Here is a 22,125-nt window from a genome sequence, read left to right on the forward strand (position 1 = left end):
GTCAGACCTCAACTGACCCAGACAGCCCCACGCCGGGCTCCAGCTTTGGCATGACTTCAAGAATCCCTCTTTGCCCGCTGCTCTCCCCACTGTTTGCTGTTATGACTTAAAACTCACTGAATTGACTGTTAAAATGGCAGCATAATTGCCAAATCCTACATTAAGATGCTATTACCATGTTTTCTCCCTTTTTAAATTGATAGATGTTTCTTGAGCTCCTACCATGTAGAAGGCATCACGCCAGGTGTACAGAGGACACAGGGAAAATATGGAGAATAGGAAAGTCCCAGCTCTGCAGTCAGCTTAGTCACTCATGACCTGCATGCCTTTGACCATATTAATAACCCTCACTGAGCCTCTGTTTCAGGCTGAGAGATTAGCATGAGCAAAGGTACGGAAGAATTAAAATACATAGGGCAAAATAGAAATCTTCAGCTAAAAAGAGATAGTAATATAAGGTAGCATGTGCTGAGGAGTGATAGAGACGAATGTTAGAGAGTTCACAGTGAGGGAGAGTGGTGAGAGATCACTCTCATGTGAAGCAGGAATAAGACCTCAATAAGAAAGAGGATGGTGGGGTGAAGCCGGAGCCAGGTCCTTAAGACAGAGAATTTTTAACTAACATTTTTTAGCTAACATTTATTGCACACAGCAACACATACTTCACGTGGAGCAAAACTCCCTACAAAATGTTATCATCCTCATTTCAAAGATAAGGAAATAGGTTTAGAGGAAGAGGAGGGAAAAGGCATTCTTGGAAGTGAATCAATTACCAGGAGCAAAGGTTCATGACGCTAAGGAGCAAGACCTGCTGTCCCAGCATCTACGGCTTTGTCTCTCTCGTTACCATCCCTGTCCCTGCAGTGTTGGTTTCAGCCTCCTGTGAGCTGAGTGTGGTTAGTTATCCTGTGCTTATTCTCTGCCACAGGCCCTTTCCTTTGAATGTGATGAGCCTGCATCTGTCCCCTGACCTTTGCTTATTTTCTTAATAGTTGGAAGATAATATTTCATATATTGGATTTGAGCCTCTCACATCCCCTTCATTTCAACATTTGGAACCTAACATTACTCAGTATCCTAAAGACATTTGACCTTGGTCCTCTGGTGATTTTACCTAAGAATGTGAGTGTTTGCGAGTCGCCCCCTCAGAGCACTGATTTGACCAAGGGCATGTCAGTCTTCTGATTATTGGCTGAAAGATTCTAACCTTATGGAAGAATGGATTAGAAACTAAAACTCCAGAGATGAACATACAACCCTCTGACCACTCACTCATGAAGAGTTTCGACAGTCTTTCTCCAGCTATGGGGATGTGGAATTTAATAGCCCATAGGTTTCATTGGAGCGTAAGAACTGGGAGTTACAGTGAGAGACTCTAAATATTGCAGACCCAGGTTCTCCGAAGGTCTAAATGTCTTTGGCCAGAGTATGTAGAAAAGAGTAAAGTACTACTCATTTAAATTACAATATTAACTTTAAGCTTTCAAATTACTTTAGTAAAACCCAAAATAGATCATCCAAGAAACAAAGAATCTCGTTATTTTTTAAGAGTAGAATCAGTTATGTATTGTATTTGTACTCTAGTCTTCATATTTGTTTTATCTATTTTTGTCTGTTTCACCGTCAAGTGCTAAAAGACAAGACAGAGAAGCTTAATTCAGGTAATTTTAGAAGTCTGGCCAGTAAATTATATTAAAATGTATTTGTACTAAAGTGCTTGTGAATGAGTCTTACTACTTTCTGAGCGGCTGCTGGTTTAGAACTTTCTTTCCAAAAATCTCTCTCCTTAAGGCTGAACAAAAGGAGGGGCACGTTTTGGGGAGTATTCCCTGAGATTTTTATAGAAGAAGCAAGTCTCGAGTGTAGTGAACATAGTAGCCACTAGCATGGCTTCTGAAGTCAAAACACTAGCCCTGTGATCTTGAGTTACTTAACCTCTCAGACAATTCCCTCAGATATAAATGGGAAAGACAGCATTTACCTCAGAGACTTAAATGAGATCATGCATTAACAGCCCACAGCAAAACTCTGGGTATACAGTAAGTGCTCAGTGAAAGTTTACTACTATGAAGAGTGAATTAGAACGTACCAGGTCGTTTTGCACCATTCCCAACAGCAGGTGTCACTCTCTCCCCAAGTGCTGAAAGGGAGTCACATTTTATTGCTTATTCAGATGTCTGTGCATTCTCTAAGTATTGGGGAATGAAAGGTAGATACCACAAATTCCTATAGATATCTTATGATTAAACAGCACAATTTTAAGCACAGGCCCCAAATCACTGTTTGAGAATTAAGAGCTATCAAATTCATTACACCCCTCCCCACTCCCAAGTACACACGGGTTGGGGGAGGGTGGGATGGGAGAATGACAAAGGCCTGGTGAGCCAGATTCAAGTCAGAAAACACAGCCTAGCAAAATATTCTGCTGTAATTTTCTAAATCCTTATTTGAACCTCCTTACTCTATACATTTTCAAAAAAAGGGAAAGAAACTGAACAAAAAACGGCTCCATATTTTGAAAAAAATAACAATTTGGTACTACCATATATTAAATTAGAATGATCAACTCTTGATTTGAGTTAGAATCTAGATACTTGAGATACAACCAGCCCTAAAAAGGTAAGCTCTATTCATCCATCTGCACAGAAAACATGCACTTTTTTTTAAGCAGAGAAAAGAGCTACTTCAACATCTTCTGCTTTACAGGTCAATGGAATTTCCCACAATGGCCAGCCCAATAAATACATGTTGAAACCGCCAAGAGTTTAGCAAATGAAGCACTTAAAAAAACAGAACTATTCCTTTTATTAGGAAACTTAATTTAGTGATTTCTGTACTTTTCCTTATAAGAATATAAGAAAAGGTGACAGCTGATGTTCAGAAGTGGAAACCACATAATCGGACAAAAAAATCACATTTATTTCAATAGCTCAAAGTGCAAATACAGCAAGTTGGTTCACAAAGTTTCAAGATAACAGTTTTAAGTATAATAACTTGATATACAAAAATGAAAGGGTAAATAGCAGAAATAAAGCTCAATTTTTAAAAAATATTCAAGTAACCTGAAAACTTTTAGATTAAAATATTCCACTTACATCAATTCAGAAATGCCTTAATTTCTAATTAATTAGACACCAGTAGCACATTGCAATCAAAAAGGACTTCTGAAAGAAAGAGAATCACCCCAAACTGGTCAGCTCCAGACAAGAGTGGAAATTCTCAGTGCTGGCTATTCCTCTGGACAGGCTCCCTCGTGCTGTATTAATTGATGTGGTTCAACCCATGATATTTTGACTTTTAGGAAAATTCTAAAAAATGTTTAAAGTTCAATATGAGGCCAACATTACTATTAAGAGTTTCTGAAATGGCCACTATCTATTTAAAAGATTTAAAGAGCAATTCCAACTTTGGGCCCATGGTATCACTGAGGGAAAAGACATGAATACTTCTTCCATGACCTAATACCTTTTGTGAGGTTAGCAAGATGGCCTTTAAAATTCCCTCATGAAAATTATCCTTAAATACATATTTACTTATTTCTACACATACAGAACTTGTATGTAAAGTAGAAAAAGTTCCCACTAGGAAGATAATTAGAGGTTGTTAATGTTCTTTTTATCACTTAGCAGCCAAGACACATGTTTATTTCTGCTCCCCAGAAGCAATGTTAGCTACTAGCTTTAATCCAGGAAAACATGTATCTTCAGGAAGGTTTATATGAGATATTCATTCGGTCTTTTTCTCAACCTTCTTCATCTTTTCATAGTAGGCAACAAATTGAGCGTCTGTTCCAAAAATTCTATCCCACCAGGTAAATGTTGAAGCATAGTTTCCGACGAAGTTCATGTGGTGGAAATCGTGATGCCGAGAACCGGCGTAGAAAGGGATGAGATTTAAAGGGTTGAGAGGAATATCGTACCCACTGAAAGAAAAATGGTAAAGCTTAAGAAGGAAATAAATGCACCTCTAATAATCAACACTTTAGTGACAGTCACATGCTCATTAACTAATCCAAATAACATTTCACCTCACTTAAGTCATTTTATTTCTGACATGTTTACAAAAACCAAAAACTCACAGAAAATAGTGCATATTATAGAAATCACTGTAAGAAATTTTTAAAAACTTAAAAGATCTACAGAAATTAGTATTATACACCAGGGGATGAAAGAGAAGGCTTACAGTAATGAATCTTTAGATCCAGATTTTTGAGAATTATTTTTCTTTTCTGTTCTAGAGGAGCTTTCTCACCATAGTTAGTAATGTCCATAATACCACATATGTCTTTTAGGAAAAGTTATATGAAATTAGTGTCAAGCATTAAGAAGGTTAAACCTGTGAATCACTGGGTAGCAACTTCTCCTAGAGTTTCCTCCTTTATTTCTAATTACAAACAAAATCTGATATCCACAATTACACCAGTCAGAATCACCCCAATGCTGCTCTCCCTTTAGGAGACTGGGAGGCATGGAGGGAGAAAAGAACAATGGAAGGACAGAAAGAATGAAGGAGACATCATTTACAACTTATCTGCAGAAGGATATTCTCTGCCGAAGACTAGAAGCATTAATTTTGCTACTTAAGTGGTTTAAAACAGTTCTTAGGATTTGATGTTCTGCTTTTACAGGCATACTAATAAGTCCCAAGGCAAAATGCAATGAATATATAATAATTTTAAAATAATGGAAAATTAGGAATATTAGGCATTTAAAAGGCATTAAACAGAAATAATTTACCACAAAATGCGTTCCAATCCACAGAAAGGAAGCACGTGAGATACGCACTATCACAAGCAGTGGTTGCATCAGTGCAGGGCAGGAGAGAATCAAAACATCCTTACTCAGTGAAGGCTGACTGTTTCAATATTCTTTTCAAGAGCTGGGGTTAGGTTCATTACAGAAGGATAAAGTAATTGCTGGTCCTGACTTACAGTATCAAACAGATTTTTAAGGAAACCACAAAAATATTTTCATTTGAACAATGCTTCAGGAAGACCCACGCAAGGAATGAAACCCGAAAGCCATAAAGAAAACGACTGATAGTTTTCACAACATGAAAATTAAAAACTTCAGTATTATAAAAGAACTACCAAAAGTTAAAATTCAAATGACAGAGAGAAAACGTTTACGCATACGCAACAAATAAAGCTTACAGGAGACCAATAGGTTACAAAACATATAACCTAACAGAAAAATAGGCACAGGATATAAAAAGGTAATTCAAAGAAGAAAAAAATACTATTGGGCAATAAGCACACAAACAGATGCTCAGCCTCATGAATCCCTGGAGAAATGCAGATCACAAGGCTGCAAGCCCTTTGCCCTCTTCCCGACAAAGATTACAAAGACTGTGGTACCCAGGTTGGGAAGGGTTTGGGGAGGGGGAAAGTGTTCTAATATATTCCCGCTGGAAATGTCAAGAGGGATCCTTCTGAAGGGCGGTTTTGCAGTAGCTATCAAAATCTTACTTCATTTGCCCAAATAATATATGCAGATGTTCTCACTATAAAAACGACAATAGCCATAGACAGGGATGTAAAAAAAAAATTCCATTATTTGAACTTTTATCCGATGATCACGTTCTCTTGTTTTCTTAAAAATAACAACATTAAAAAGGTTAACTTCTCCTATTAATCTACTTAGAAAAAAAGATAGTCTATGATAATGATTATCAAATCATTGGGCAAAATGGGTGAGGGGTGGTCAAAAGGGACAAACTTCCAGATATCAGAAAAATAAGTCACGGAGACGTAAAGTGAAGCCTAGTGATTACAGCTAACAATACTGTATTATATTTGAAAGTTGCTAAGAGAGATCATCTTAAAAGTTCACATCAGAAGAAACAAATTTTTTGTAATTCTATGTAGTGATGGGTGTTAACTTACTGTGGTGATCATTTTGCAATATATACATATATCAAATCATTATGTTGTACATCTAAAACTACTATTTTATATCCATTATATCTCAATTAAAAAATCAAAATAAACAAAAAAAGAAAGATAATTTATAACCATGAAATAAAGATATTTTATGATACCTTACACCTGAATAGAAACCATAACTCACCTATGGACATCAATAGTTTCTATCAACCGCACAGTCACCCAGGCCCAAAGAAGAATTACATGATCACATAAAAGCAAGATTCCAATGAAAAATCCAGTTCCAAGAATTAGGGTTTCCAGAGGATGTGCATATTCAGCTTCCATTCCAAATGGAGCCTAAAATAGATAAGAATTGCTTAACATATTCTGATGGTTAATTTTATGTGTCCGCTTGGCTAGCTTCTGGTGCCCAATTGCTTGTTCAAACAGCAGTCTACGTGTTGCTGCGAAGGTAGTTTTTACGTGTGATTACCATTTTAAATCAGCAGACTCTGAGTACAGATTACCCTCCATAATGCAGGTGGGCTTCACCCAATCAGCGGAAGGCCTTAAAGCAAACACTGACACCTCCCAAGGAAGAAGGGATTCTCAAGATTGCAACATAGAGACCTGCACACCTGAGTTTCAAGCCTGCTGCCCTGTGACATTCAGATCCAAGACTGTAACAGCAACGCTCACCTGAATTTCCAGCCTGTGGTCTGCCCTACAGATTTTGGGCTTGCCAGCCCTCACAATCACAGGAGCCAATTCCTTAAAACAAATCTGTATGTGTCTCTCTTATTCTTTGTGTTTCTCTAGAGAACTCTGGCTAATACAAATATTCTAATTTATTTATGCATATAGTTTTATAAAATTATATTGTTTCTCTATGTAATGATAGCATATCTCTAACTAGCTACATAAATATAAACAGTTAATTCTCAATAAAAGTATCTTTTTCCTACCAAACGTTCAGGTTCTAGGACGTCCTCAATAAAATCTTGATAACTGTCTTTGATGGTTTAAGACAAAGGCATTAAACAACTGACTTGAACTCTAATTTCGGTTGATGCATCTGAACTTGTTCTGCCGAGAAAGGGACGCTTGGTTGAGCATACCACACCATCAGGATCAACGGGGACACACTGACATCACCAGTCTGACTAAGCTCATCAAAGGAGCTCAGATACAAACCACTGTTTTTGTGGCAGTCAGCAATGTGGGAGAAATGTGTTAAAACTAAGTCAGGAACTGTTTTAGAAGTCTAAAGATTAAAGCTCATTGTTTTGGGGTCCTATTTAAATGACTCCAATATCACTATAGCCTCGATCGAACTGCCAGGTATCCAACTGTGTCAGGAGAGAGGTCAGGCCACAACGATGAGAGTCGGAACTACTTCAGGGAACATTTTTCTTTCAGATCTCAATCTACCATGAAATTAAGATACTGAAGAAAAGGTGTAGAACTGGCTTTGGGGGTATGTGTGTGTGTGTTGTTTTAACAATCTTGACAAAGGAAAAAGAAAGAAACATCACTGACAAATTTAAAGAATTTGTCTCCTGGAGATAAAAATAACAACATTTTGCCTCTAATAGAAAAAAAACGTATTAAATATAATTCTAACATACCTGAAATTCGTGATGAACTTTATGAATATATTTATATATTCTTTTGTGGTGTAAGAGCCTATGCAGGAAATAGTGCCAGGTGTCCTCAATCACCGCACAGCCAAAGCATCTTGCCAAAAGCATATACCTTTAAGATGAAAACACTGTAATGGGTATAAACTAACTTTTACTTAAACATCTAAACTTTTACTTGGGATCACCATTTGAGACATTACATAAAACCAAATATCCACTTACTAGCTTGACCTAAATGGATATATTAATCAACATATTCTCAAAACTGCTAGATACAGTGGCTATACAATACCACCTTAAGAATGGTTAAAGAGATTGACCACTATACCAATTCTAATTCATTTTTTATGAAATTCACAGGTATAAAATCAGAGCTAAGAAACAAGAACCAAGAGTTCTGGGAAAAGAGTAATATTGATGAAAGACTTGAACTAAGATTAACAATGATAAAATCATCACTTTTTTCCACCAAAGAGAAGGACCTAAGAGCAATGGGCAAAAATATTTAATATACAACCGCACACATACATAGAAACGCTTTGTTGAATATCCACTACATAGAAAAGATATATATCTCTATATTGGTATATTCAGGTTATATCAGGAACAGATATTTTAATACAAATATTATTTGAATACAAATGTGCTCAGATAATATATATTTGTATGTATATGGACACAATATTTATAAACCTCAAACTATTCTCTCATTTTTTTCATTCACTTTAGACTCAAAATGTAACATTTTTTCTTAGAATGAGCATGTGCATCTGTATACAATTACATAAAGGATGCTGTGGAAAACTTCTGATGCAAGAAACTCACCTTGCAATAAAATATTACATTAAAATACAGAAAGATATAAAAACGGAAACATTTTAAGTTTCTGCTATGGCTTACTTTTCTACATTTTATTTACTTCTAAAGTGTAGAACAAACAAACATTAACCAAATGAAGAAAGACGACATAAATATTAAGTATATTTTAACTGGGTAATGAACCATGACTAAGTATAAAAATCCAATCTTTATCTACATACCATCTTGGCATTCTTTCCCAATCATAAGGAATATTGAAATATTCTGTAAAATAATAAGTTCCACAAATCAAAGGAAACTGGATAAAAAAGTGATTAAAGAGAAGTACTTTAAAACACTTCCACTGGTTTTCCCAAGTTTCTGGTTTATCCTGTGGAGAAAAATCACAATATTGAGGGTTAGCCTCTGATCAGTAGTCTACCCTCACAACTAGAAGTGAATTCCTAATTTTTTTCTCAAGTTTATTTGAGACCTTAATTCTATTAGAATTCTTGATGCTAATATTTAATCCTATTTCATGTGAATTCTGTATTACAGTTACAACATTACAGTAACTAAGGCCCAGGAATCGCACCCTCCCTTTCTAAATTCTTGACAATGACCATCACTACTTTAAAAAGCTGGAGAAATTGTTAAAACACAAATCCGGGAGCACACACTACAGAACGAGCAACTCTGCCGTCTTTGCTGCCCACAGATCATTCACTTCTTCCACCAGGAATTCCAGGGGAGAAGAAATGTGTTATGCTGAGATGACAGTTGGGTTCGCCCAGCTGTGGCAGCAGTAGCACACGCAGCGCTGGAGGCTTTCGACACAGGCGGGACGTTTCCTGCCATTCAGCAGTACTCACGCCCAGAAATAAGTGCATTCGTGTTTGTACACAATGACAGAATTATACATTCTCTGAGCGAGAACTTCAGAGATGTGTCCAGCGGTTCCCAAAGAATGGAGAGCTATTGCCCACAGGTGATGAAGCTCACAGATTAAAGCCAAAATGAGAAAGGTGAAATCCACATAGCAAGCCGTTCATAAAACCTCATCAGGATATCAACTTGCTTAGCAAGCCATATACAAAAGAACTAAATTTATTCAATTTAAAGGCTGCACTTAGATAAGAAAAAGTACTTTTGGTTTTACAAAAAGATGGTGATAATAAATAGTAGTTATTGCTTTGTTTTAAATGTGCTTACTTAAAAATTCAGAAATCTGCCAACGAAATTCTTATAACTGAACCATAATATCCCAAGTACGGGAACGAGTGCGCATCAGCAGAAGCCCAAGGTCAACTACCTTGCCCAGGATCACACAGGCAATTATTAGGTCGTGGACTATCTAAAGCCTAGGTTCTCTGATCCACGTCTATTCTTGAAATTCTGTAAGAGAGCTATCCTCCCTGACAGAAAAAGGGAAAGCAATGAACTGAGAATCAGTCTAGAGCTGGGCCCTAATCCCTGGGCCTCCACTCACCAGTTAACTAGCTCCCTGGTGCTCACAACTCAGTTTCCTCCACAATAAAATGAGGCGATTAGACAAGGCAATTTATATTTGTTTCCTTTTTTTTTTGAGGAAGATTAGCCCTGAGCTAACATCTGCTGCCAATCCTCTTTTTGCTGAAAGACTGGCCCTGAGCTAACATCCGTGCCCATCTTCCACTACTTTATATGTGGGACGTCTACCACAGCATGGCTTGCCAAGCGGTGCCATGTCCTCACCCAGGAACCGAACCGGCAAACCCCGCGCCGCTGAAAAGAATGTGCGAAGTTAACCACTGCGCCATCGGGCCCAGCCCCATATGTCTGTCTTTCTATTTTTACTCTGAGCGTTAGCTGACCTCATTCCTCCAAACTTCCAGTCCACGAGTGGAGACAAAACAAATCGAGGATTCTGGCTTGGGCTGGCAGTGGCATTGTTTCCCATAGAAACTGTGTTTAACAGACTTTTAAATTTCCTAGCTAGAATCTGACACCCGTGTAGCTGCAGAAACTAACACAGCGTTCATCAACTATAACTAATAAAATCATATGCTATACTGTTTCAAGTGTACATAAAGTGGTTTAAAAGATAGTTAATTAAAAACTCATACGCAGTGGAATATCAGAGCTCATCATATTTTACTTTATTCACAACTGCATCCTAAGTTGAAGGAATACCATTATTAGGGCCACAGACTTAAGAAAGAATGTGTTTAGTACATGTGTCCTTGAGGAAAATTCCTAGAGAATTACTAAGATGTATGACTTTTAAAAACAGATCCTGCAAGGTCTACTTTATCACTTCATTCCTGTACATTTCCCCCTCACTGCCAAGCATGCGCACTGTGACGGAGTGCATTCTGTTTGAAAGCAGAAAGCCTTCAGCGCTGTCTCATCACCCAACAACTTCTTCCTGGGCCCCCAATGTTTCAGGGTATCTGCCTTCAAAATGCATAAACCTGTATCTAACTTGCACTGATTTTTTTTCCTTCTTTTTAAACTCCGTTATGTTGTTAAAACTTGTACTGATTTACCATCACAATTTATTTTAGTATCAAAAAAGCTCAAAGCAGGAACTTAAATGGCTGTGAAACTCAAAGGAAGGCATGCTGAGTAGACTTGAAGCCACACCACCCAGCTTTTCAATCTCTGTTTATAAAAATAATTAGTTGTAACCAACTAGATGATTGCCTGTCCTTTCTTTTGCCACAATTTATTTTAAAGTCACTCGTACAACCTTGACTGAAAAAGGTCGTCCTCTCTATGGAAAGGTTACCACCTCTGACCAACGAGCCCGCTGCAGAGGGCAGAAGGACACAGACACGTCGGCCTAGCCAGCCACACAACAAATCAGCCTTATAGACAAATCAATGGGGGACACCTGGCAGCCAGAATCTCCCCAAACATGCAAGAGAACTTAGACATCGAAACTGAATTCTGCCTTTCAAGGCAGGCCCTCTTATAAAAAAGCATTTTGGAACTTCTGCGTCCTTAATTTAGGGTAACAGGATCCTCTCTGTTGGGCCACATCCCTTGTTATTCCCTGCCCCGTTTCCCTTAGTTCTTCCCCCCTGCTTTGGCTTGGAGTCCGGTCACCTGACCCCCTGCACGATTCCCACAAGGGATCAGTGTCAAGACTTGCTTCAAGTGAGACTCACTGGGAGAGGCAATGAAGCTCATAAATGATGAAAGAGCATGTGCACTGACTGCCAATGGAAGGACACTCAGTGAGCGCAAATTACTCTCCACAGATGAACACTCTCAACATGCCTACTTTCTACCAAGACTGTGTGCCCCTGAGTTTTAGCTTGGCATGACTTTTTAAAAAGTAAACAGTAAGCATTAGAAACTACCACGGGTTTACCAAGTGCTGATAAATCATCTCTCTCTAATAAGCTAGTCCAGATTCTTTCCTGGGAATTGTGTCAAGCTCATCAGTCTACACATTAGTAGAGTTCACTATTCTCCCTGTTTCACACGGAGAAGAGGCATCTGCAAATCTCAACACCTTGTCATGCATAGTGGGCTCTCAACAAACATTTAGCGCACTGAAGCAAACACCTAGAAACTAGGAGCATCATCGCCTCTTTATTTGGGACGACAGGAATGCTGCTCAACTACCACCTTCTATTTAGGGAAAAAATAAAACTTTAACAGCCCTGAGCAAGATCTTAGAATATTAACATATAATTAGGGGCTGAGACATCAGGGGTTGGAGTCAATTGCAAAATAATACCCACAAATCCCAACTTTGCATTCCAGCTAGTTTAAAAACGAAAATCTATAAACTCAAATTAGATAAACTTTACATCTACTTAAAGCATAATTTAACAAATTATCCTTGAAATATCATCAATAATGATCTAGGGCTGTGCTGTCCAATATGGTAGCAACTGGCAACAAGTAGCTATTGAACACTTTAAATGTGCCTAGTCTAAACCGAGACGGGCTAAAATTAGTGTCAAATAGACACTGGATTTCAAAGATTTATTATGAGAATAAGATAAAATATCTCACTAAGTACTTTTTAATTCTCATTACTTGTTGAAATGATAATAGTTTAGATTTATTGTGTTAAATAAAATATATTATTAAAATTAATGTCTCTATTTCTTTTTAATGTATTCTACTAGAAAATTTACAATTATACATGTGGCTTCATTCTATGTCTGTTGGAGAGCCCTGCTCTAGACTCTCTCAAAGCAAAGTTACATGTACTTTTAAAATCTTTAACAACACTAATGATAACATGCCATGGCAAGTCCATCATACTCACCTTTTGAATTTTGTACTTTTTCATGTAAGGTATAAACTGAAACAAAAGTCCAGGTAAACAGAACAAGAAATAAAGGGCCTCATGAACTATCAGAGATCCCCATGTTGCAATCTGGAACTTTGTGTAATTATTCAACATAGAGTTCCAAGCATTTTTAAATGGTTCTTGCAGAGGATTCTCAGGTAAAAGCGAGTCTACATACTCGACAGCCAAGGACGCTGAACTAAAGATGCTGGCACTTTCATTTGCTGCCATTTTTCAAATCTCTGCAGACGACCTTATAATTCTGTAAACATAAATAAATAAATACATGCATAAATAAGCAATAAAGCAAGCTAAACAATAAAATTCCAAGAAAGCAACTTTAAAAATGCATCTTTTGATAATTTAAAAAATAATAATTTCTAAAGAAGCACCCATTTCTCAGGTTCTAACCATATAGTTTAAAAAAACCAGTCTACCGGATGTCATGACCACCTCCACTTGTACATATTGATTTAAAAGCCACATGTTAACTTCGAGGAGCAGGATCTAAAAGAACAACAGTGAATAAAGAATTTCAAGCCATCTTTAAAGAGACTTTTCGGTGTGGTCTCCAGGGAAAAACTTGTGATTTTAGTGAGCAATACTGGAGTTTAAAAGTGTCACTTAAAACCCAAAGAATCTATAAAGAAAAAGCCCATCAAATAGGACTACATAAAAATTAAATACTTCTGATTGCGGAACAAAAAAACAATTATAAAGGCAAAGATCAAATGAAAAACTGGAAAATATTTCCAATACCTATAATATAACAAAGGGGACTGAAGTGTGTTTTAGAAAAAAGACTAGAAAGCCAATAAAAAAATGACCAAGGCCATGCACAAGTGGTTCACAGAAAAATTAATGTGAATACTAACTAAACAAACATGACTCAAATAAGGAAATGCACCCTAAAGAGAAAATCTTTTAAGTTTCATAGTGCCCGGTACCCAGGAATGATAAGGGGAACAATCTGCGGCAACAGGCATCACTGTACATTGTTGATGGGGAAATTAATATACCTTTGAGGAAAAAGTCAGTATCTATCACAATTCAAAATGAATACACCCTTTGACTCAGCAATTTTCTCACTCAAGTGTACAGACAGGCACACTAGGACAGAAGGATGCATTGCTAATAATCGCAAAAACAGAGAGGAAAAAGAAAAACAAAACATAAATAAGTCCATCAACAAGAAGTGAGTTAAATCAATTCTGTTAACTCCTTCCAGAGACAATTCTACAGCCACTTAAAGATCGAGGAAGATGTACACCCTACGTAGAAAGATGGCTAAGCTACAGTGTTAAGTGAAACAGCAAGTTGCAGAATAATATGGATAAGAGCCACACCTACATTTTTGTGAAAAGGTTATGCATTTTTTTTTCTTTAAAGATTGGCACCTGAGCTAACAACTGTCGCCAATCTGTTTTTTTTCTTTTCTGCTTTTTCTCCCCAAATTCCCCCAGTACATAGTTGCACATTCTAGTTGTGGGTTCTTCTAGCTGTGGCATGTGGGACGCCTGATGAATGGCGCCATGTCCGCGCCCAGGATCCGAGATCCTGGGCGGTGGAAGCGGAGTGCTCAAACTTAACCACTTGGCCACGGGGCCGGCCCCAAGGTACGCCTTTTATCCATGCACTTTCATGCATATGCACATACAGAGACACACAAAGAAAATGTACAGGAGACCCAGGGAATGATCTAGAGCAGTGCCCTTCAGGAAAAGTGACCAAGAGGAAGTAGGGAGTGTGTGCGTCCTCACGTGCACACACAGCCGGGGGTGCTACGGAGGAGAGGAGGAAAACTTTACTTTCCATTTAGTACCTTCTTACAATTTTAATTTTTTTCACGACCATGTTTTGCTTCTGTAATAAATAAGCTTAATAGGCCACCAAATCAAAAAATAGAGAAACTTATGAAGATTGTTACTTGCCTAAAAATGTTCAGTGCTGTTTCTAATTTATGAACGATGATGGACCACTCTAAAAACAAATACTTTAAGCCTCAGAAGTGCTCTCAATAGTGCTTAAAATGCTCCAGTCTGCTCCTCCACTCCCAAACTGACCTTATCCCATTCCTCTTAGAGGATGTCGGGAAGCTTAGCCAACTTCCACAGGTCTCTGAATTCATTTTGCATCCTTACTCTTTTGTCCTCATTCTCAAATGACTTACACCATGGAGACTATAGTGTGACATCCTGGGCCCTCCCAACCTCAAAATTTCCCTTTGTTTATTCACCCTCTCCTTTGAGACTGACCAGTCTTGTGTTCTTACCTACCTCATCAAGAACTTGTCCGTCACTTAACCCTTTCTCATCTTTTGAATTTCCCTCTTCACTGAGGTCATTCCCTCAAGTTTAAAAACATACTCAAGTCCTCCTTTCTTGAGAAAAGCTTTCCCAACCTTTATCGCCTCTCCCCCAAGCCACTGTCCCATTTCTTGCTTTGCGCTAACCAACGTCTCTCTCAAAGGAGGTCAACATAAAGCCTCCCACTGCTTGATTCTGACTCACACAACACACTCAACTACTTGTAATCTAGTTTCACACTCACATCAAGATGCCCTCAATGATATTCTAAATTGGAAAATAAAAGTTGTTGCAATCCTCATGAGGTTCATTGCCAAATTCAACAATGTTTAACCAGTACCACTTACTAGCTGTGTGACCTTGAGCAAGTCACATCACCTCTCTGATCATCTGCAAAACTGTAAAAAAACAACAACAGTAACTAGATAGTGAGAATCTTTTCACAATGTATACGTGCATCAAATCATCACAATGTACACTTTAAATATCCTACAATTTTGTCAATTATACCTCACTGAAGCTGAAAAAAAAGAATAACAATAGTTCTAATGAGTCCAAGAAATAATCTTGTGAAGTCCTTACCATAGGATCTGACAAATAGCAGCCACAAGAAGCTAACAATTACTGAGCACTTTCCATATGCCAGGAACTGAGTTGTAAGAGGGCTACAGGCTCTCTCTATTAGACTTTAATCCTTACCACACCCTCGGGAGGTAAGGACTTTTATTATCCCCATTTTATAAATGAAAAACCGAGGTTTAAAAAGATTAAGCAACTTTCCCAAATTATAAAAATGCTATGTGGGGGAGCCTGTGCTCTCATCCATTATGTTATGCTATCTAATTAATAAAGCACACAATAAATATTACAGCGAGAGGGGAATAATTCGTCCAGTTTACCCAAGCCTCCTGAAAGAGTGATCCATACAGGCTGTCTGTGTTCACGTTTCCCATTTACTCTCCAGCAGCTAGCCTGCTTTCTAGTCTCATCACCACACTGAATTTACTTGCTAAAATCACTAAGGGTCTCTCCTAACTGCCAAATCCAATGAGCCTTCTTTGGAGTTTATTTAACAATCAGGAAGATTTGACACTTCTCTCCTCAAAATACTCTCCTTCCTTGGTTCTTGGGATTCACATGTTACACTAAGATTTAATTTGTGCAGTGATGTGCAGCACTGTGCCAGCTGCTGCTCTCACCTCCGACTTCACAAAATGTAAAATCTAGGAAGGAACATGAAGAAGGCACCGGACTATCAGAAAGGTATGTGAGCAGAAACATCAAGACCTGGATTTACAGAATGCCATGAGCACAGAGGTCCAGGAAAGAGTTCCTACAGAAAGATATCATCGAAACTGAGATGCAGAGCACAAGGGGGAGGAGACCAAATTAAGAGAGTAAAGCAGGGTGGGGCAGGGGGATACAGAGATGGTTTGGGCGGAAGGAACATCAGATCCAAAGATTCAAGCAGGAGATGAGAAAGAAGACTCGAGAATTGAGGCTGGGAAGTTTCCCATGATGTTTTCCTTACTCCTTTCTGGCTAGTCTAGATTACCTTGGGTGATCTTAACTACTTCCTGTTTTTAAAATCTGCTGATATTATCCGCAAGCTCTATTTCTAGCCCTCTCCCCTAAACTCCAGATTCTGATGATCCCTAAGTGTACTCGCCATCTCGGATCAGACAGCTCAGAGGCAGGTCCAGTCCAACACCTCCCAAGATTCAGCAACTGCTCCCTGCACCCAAATACTTTCCCTCCGTTAATCCCTAGCTTGGGGAACTGCACCATCACCTACTTCGACATCTCAGACAGAAGAAGGTTCTAAGTCCCTCCCATCGCTACTGCCTGGGTGAAGTCTTCCAACTCTACTCAATTTAGAGACACTTGGATTAATTAATGTTCAGGAGTTTACTCTCCACACATAAGGGAGGAGAATGGATACATTGCCACCAACCGAACAAAAGCACAAAACAGGAATTAAAAAGCAGAGAGGAGGGGAAATAAAGAGCGATTTTTTTTCTCCTTTTCTCATCCTTAGGCAACTTGATTGACGGGAAGCCTGCTCTAGATAGAGCAGAAAGACGACATCCCCAGAAAAAAGAAATGTAGTTATTTATGGATTTTCTGAGAAATCCTAAAGTTCAGCTGTCTAAGTACTGTCAGCCAGTGTGGGCCCTTGGGCCCCTTACCTTAGTTAAGCCCGGATCACACTGGGTCCCTCATTTGCTGGAGATGCCAGGTCTCCAAGCGTGCCCTTCTTAAACCCTATCTCTACGACACAAGGCCAGAATCTATTTAAAAAGCAGAGTTAACTCTCCTCTTAAAAGCCCCGAAGTTCAGGGGCGTGCCTCCCCTACGGATAAAGACCAAGGCCTTCAGTGATGCACAACAGGCCCTGCCAGGCCTCTCCCTTCTTCCTCTCTCACATTCTCGCCATCCTACACTTCATATTCTTACAAAATCTGACCTCTCATTCCTCCTGCGGCTTCATTTCTCTCTGCCCACAGAAACAGCATTCCACAGCCAGCAATGTCCTATCCAACTCCTATTCATCCTTCAGTAACCTCCTCTAAGACGCCCTTCCCAACCTCACTACGTAGTCTCACCGCACATACACAACAGATCTTATGCCCCAGTTGTGCTTCTGTTTTTGTAAAACTTGCATCACTCTATCACACTTTGCTGTAACTGTCTTCTAACACGTCTTGTCTCCCGATGACAGTAAACTCTTAAAGGTAAGAAACATGCCTCAGCCCAGTTCCATCACTTAAGGATTGCACACGCTTTTCACCCGTTTCTCCCTCCACCGCCGCCCTCACATCGGGTACCGGGGCCCTCGTCCGGCTCTGAGCGCTCATCCACGCCCGACTCCACTCCCCTCAACCTTGCGGGGCATTGGTCCCGAGCCCTCCGCCGCCGCTTCCTCGCCCGCGAGGCTCCCTTCCGGCCCCCTCACCTGGACGATGGCGCCGGGACTGCGGGCAAAGGGATGCAGCCTCGGAACCTGCCTCTCCCAGGTCGTGGGTGGGGCCCAGGGAGCGAGGCTGCCTCCTCCTGCCGTTATTGGCTTGAGAGGGCTCCCCGCCCCGCCTCCTCGGCGCTGTGATTGGCCCTTGCGGTTGCCGGCATCGTGTGACTCGTGCGTACGAATCCCAGGCCGTGCCAACCATTGGCTCCGCGGATGGAGTGAGGATAGTGAGACCGCGGCTTCCAGCCAGTGGCCAGCGCCGCCGCGCTCCCGGAGGCGGGGAAGCGCGAGGGCGCGTGACGGCGTGTCGGCGTGACGGAGCTGCTCGGCCGGCCGCTACGTGCAGGAGCGACGAGTTGCCTTGGCAACTGGTGTGCCTGCGGACTTCAGCCTGCGCCGTCCGAGAGGGTACCAGGACACCGTCACCGCGACCTGGTTTAAGACGTGAAGTGTGTAGCAGCCATATTGCCAAAACCCGGGGAGAGACTAGTATAAATGAGTTTAAAACTCTGTTTAGACTGTTTTGTGTTTACAGATAGCCCCGCCTTCCTCTGGTCTACCCTGTATTTAGATCTTTCGTCCTTGTTTCCCCAGCCCAAGTATCCTTTAATAAACCTCTACATATGGAAGATGGAGCATTTCATACGCAGTGTAGCCCCTGCGACAATCCAGAGTTAGTTACCATTATCCCCATTTTGCAGATGCAAAAACTCAAGGCTCAGAAACGTTTAGAAAATCATTTGACATAATGGATGGCAGATGGCTACTCCCCAGGGGTGTTAAGGCCTTGGCTGAGAGAAGGCTCCGGTGTTGGAATCCTGGGCGACACAGTGAGCGCCAGGGCACGGGGACAGAGGGTTGACACGCTTGGCACTTTGTAACCCTTGTAACAGCTCTAGCCTTAGCCATGCCTCGACACTGAAATGCTGTGTGCCAGGGTGTCAAATTATGTACAGATGGTGTAATAACATACGAATGTAAGCTTTCACTTAAGTGCCTTGTAAAAATTTGCACAAGGGCACCATTTGGGTTGGCTAAAGGCACTTTCTATACAAGTTTGAGAACAGGATGCTGTTGTTTCTCTCGTGGGTGTGCTCAAACTGGCTCCTCTGCCGGAAATACTCAGCCGCCTTCTTTCCTACCCATCAGTTCAGATGCCTCTGCTTGAGGACGTCCCCTGTGAGGTCCAGTGACCGCTACTCACTCTCCTAGCTGTTCCATGTGTCTGACACCCACATTTTTTGTAAAGTATCATAACAGGTCACATCAAATGAGAAGAAATGGGATCTGTCCCTTTGGTGGTCAGAATCAGAGCCCTGTTTTTAGGAGGTCTCTGCAGGAAGGGGAGTGGTGTCCTGAAGAGCATGCTGTGGAGCACCGTCCGGGTCCTCTTCTTCAGGACTTACCCAGGCGTTCAGCTGCTGAGTGTTGGCGGAGAGAACCACCTCTCCTCAGGGCACACCCCCGTTTCCGTGGTGCAACCTGAATCCAGTGACTGGTTGATGCAGGAGTGTAAAGGACCAGCCCCTTGCTCCAACTTAGGACTTCTTTGCTTGGCCAGCCCAGCTCCAGAGCTCCCCCTCCAACTGGCTGAGGTTGTGGGTGTGACTGCACTGCAGCCCACTTTTCCCTCTGCCCAAACCCACTGCCCTCTGTCAAGTAGTGTTAAGAGCATGCACTGTGGGGTCAGACTTACCAGGCTTTGTCACTTATTAGCAGTGCGCTCTTGGATAAGTTACTTCTCAAAGTCTTATGCGGTACCTCTGTAAAACTGGTATTGTAATAATACCTGTATCTCAGAGTTTCTTATGATGATTAAATGAGGGTATCAAATGAGGAGATCATGTATGTAGGGCCCTTTGCACAACATCTAGAACACAGAAGTGCTCAGTAAATGTTATTATTTCTGACTTAGAAGCCTACTACAATAGATATATTTTCTAAATCACAGCAGCTATATGTATGTGGAGGGGTCAAATTATTATTTTAAGTCTTGGAGATTGAGAGCTGAAAGGAAACAGATATGGCAGCTCCTCACTTGTTTCCTACAGTGAAGAAACAGGAGGTTCAGAGAACGGCAACAAGAGCAGTAATTTACTGAGGGCCCTGTTTTTTGAAGCACATTAACATACATTATTTCTTTCAAACACCACAACAAACTTGTAAGTGACATAGGCACTACTGTTGCAATTTCAGAGAAGAAAAAGTAAGGGTCAGAGGTTAAGGACTGTGTTTAAAGTCAGAGCTAGCAACCGAGAAAGGGGAATGCAAACTCAGGGCTGTCTGATTCCGATGCCTATGGGCTTTCCAGTGTACATTACACTGCTTTTTTTGTTCGAGTGGTGAAGCCAGGGTTAGAACCCCAGAATCTTTGATTCAAAATGTGGTTCCACTCTCCCATGTAGACTCCTCTCCAAAATGAGACACTGGCAGCCATCCAAGTGAGTCCAAAGCGATTTGCTCAAGACCAAACTGACACAAGAGTCAGGCTTATTTAGCACATTGCTATGTAATGTTATGCTGCCCTTGTACCTAATAAAATGAAATCATAAATACCTGGGTCCTCATGCAATCTATAAGGCATGATAATAAATACCAAGAATCATACGCCAGAGTCCACAAGGAACGGGAAGGGAACTGAAGTCTTCAGGCAGTACACAGACCAGCTACCTTAACGCTAGTTGTCACTGCTTTCAGCCAAGCAGGCAGCAGACTTGCCTCACAATGCAGTCACGTGGATCTAGCCTTGAACTCTGCTCAAACCTGGTGCTTTTTCCTTAGCAGGATTTCTAAGACACCTCTCTGTCTTAACTTCTGACCTTTTTTGTACAGTAATAGAACAAGCTGGGAATGCTTTTATATGCCTTAAAAAGAGAATAAAACCCAGGATGTTTCAAACTGGAAAGATAAAGGCTGGCATGGGGAGGGGGGTTTATTCAAAGCCTCTGAAATCAGAGTTATGAATCCAGCTACTGACAAACCTTGGCAAACTATTTTATCATACAGCTATTAAGGCTTCAAAGAAAAAGTAAAGACAAAGAGGTATTTGACATGCTAAGTAGTTAAGATTTTGTTACCCTAATGGATTTTAAGAAAAGCTTAAAAAATCTTTAGATAAATTATTAACTGGTAGATTCACGGAGAGTTTCATGGAACATTAGTGTTTGAAAGTGCTCAGGAAAGATAATGACACACATTTTTCTTGGTGTCACTGTCAGAAACAGCTGGCAGTGCTCCAAGTTCATTAGACCTTCAACATGATTGTTGACAATGGATGTGTCTGGAGCCCACTAATGCAGAAATTCATCTTTTCATAAGGTGAGCATAGGCTTTTTTTCTGATTAAATTCTTTATATTTCCACTTATAATAGAAAGTTCAACTAAGTATTAAAGATGGCTCTCTGTTTAAATGTGAATACTATTAACTAAATAGAAATTCTATCATAGGTATATTCTTTCCTCTTGATTATTGACTGTTCTGGCAACAGTTCATACTAACCTTTTAAATTCTTCTCCTGAGGAATAGCAACCATAACCTGCCACCTCCTGCACTTCCCTCTTTCCTGTCTAGCACCTCAGCTGTCCACCCCAGCCCTCCATTTCCATTTCCTCAACTCATTTTATTTGGTATCAAAAGCACAATTTATTTCTCAGATGCTTTAGAGTAGATATTTTTTCTTTGACTTTCTTTTTTGTTTTATCTTGATCTTGTGTCCTGCCCATATTAGGGACAGAGGAATATAAAAACGTTAAATTTCTGGGCGGGCCCAGTGGCACAGCGGTTAAGCTCGCACGTTCCGATTCGGCAGCCCGGGGTTTCTCGGTTCGGATCCCAGGTGAGGACATGGCACCGCTTGGCAATAAGCCATGCTGTGGTAGGCATCCCACATATAAAGTAGAGGAAGATGGGCACGGATGTCAGCTCAGGGCCGGTCTTCCTCAGCAAAAAGAGGAGGATTGGCAGCAGATGTTAGCTCAGGGCTAATCTTTCTCAAAAAAAAAGTTAAATTTCACCACTCCTTGGCAGATTTCCTTGACGGCTGAGCTAACTTCTTCTTGGAGAACAATTTCCAGTGACTTCAGTTATTGACTGAACAGACTTGCCTTATAGGTTACTTTGGCAACAAATTAAAAACATTGATTTGTGAAGTTAGAAAAAGCAAATTTTGCAAGAGAACAGAAAAACTGAATAGGCAACTTTCTTAATATCAAATTAAATATATAAAAAATCAAGGACAAGGTGAAACAAA

General features: G+C 40.2%; 1 protein-coding gene across 5 annotated transcripts; it reads right to left on the reverse strand.

The window, feature by feature from the left end:
* Nucleotides 1-2,787: 2,787 nt before the first annotated feature.
* Nucleotides 2,788-18,181, reverse strand: MSMO1 (methylsterol monooxygenase 1). Of its 5 annotated transcripts, none has more exons than XM_008544111.2 (6): nt 17,864-18,181; nt 12,578-12,863; nt 8,550-8,698; nt 7,495-7,621; nt 6,069-6,223; nt 2,788-3,922 (listed from the first exon to the last, which is right to left on the reverse strand). In XM_008544111.2, exons 2-6 carry the CDS (start codon nt 12,830-12,832, stop codon nt 3,727-3,729), a joined length of 882 nt encoding a protein of 293 aa, XP_008542333.1. In that variant the 5' UTR covers nt 12,833-12,863; nt 17,864-18,181; the 3' UTR covers nt 2,788-3,726. The 5 variants fall into 5 exon arrangements, with proteins under 5 accessions (XP_008542333.1, XP_008542406.1, XP_008542469.1 ...); XM_008544184.2 differs by having other exon boundaries at nt 17,656-17,944; XM_008544247.2 differs by having other exon boundaries at nt 17,736-17,940.
* Nucleotides 18,182-22,125: the final 3,944 nt, after the last annotated feature.

The sequence above is a fragment of the Equus przewalskii genome, chromosome 2 (genome assembly GCF_037783145.1).
Source record: "Equus przewalskii isolate Varuska chromosome 2, EquPr2, whole genome shotgun sequence".
Classification (NCBI taxonomy): Eukaryota; Metazoa; Chordata; class Mammalia; order Perissodactyla; family Equidae; genus Equus; species Equus przewalskii.

Excerpts from the sequence above, each read along its gene's own strand:
- MSMO1 (XM_008544111.2), bottom strand. The coding sequence starts at position 12,832 with ATGGCAGCAAATGAAAGTGCCAGCATCTTTAGTTCAGCGTCCTTGGCT. Across the intron at positions 7,622-8,549 it reads TGGGAAAGAATGCCAAGATG|GTATATGCTTTTGGCAAGAT; the intron begins GTATGTAGATAA and ends TTCATCTTAAAG. Across the intron at positions 6,224-7,494 it reads AAGTTCATCACGAATTTCAG|GCTCCATTTGGAATGGAAGC; the intron begins GTATGTTAGAAT and ends TATCTATTTTAG.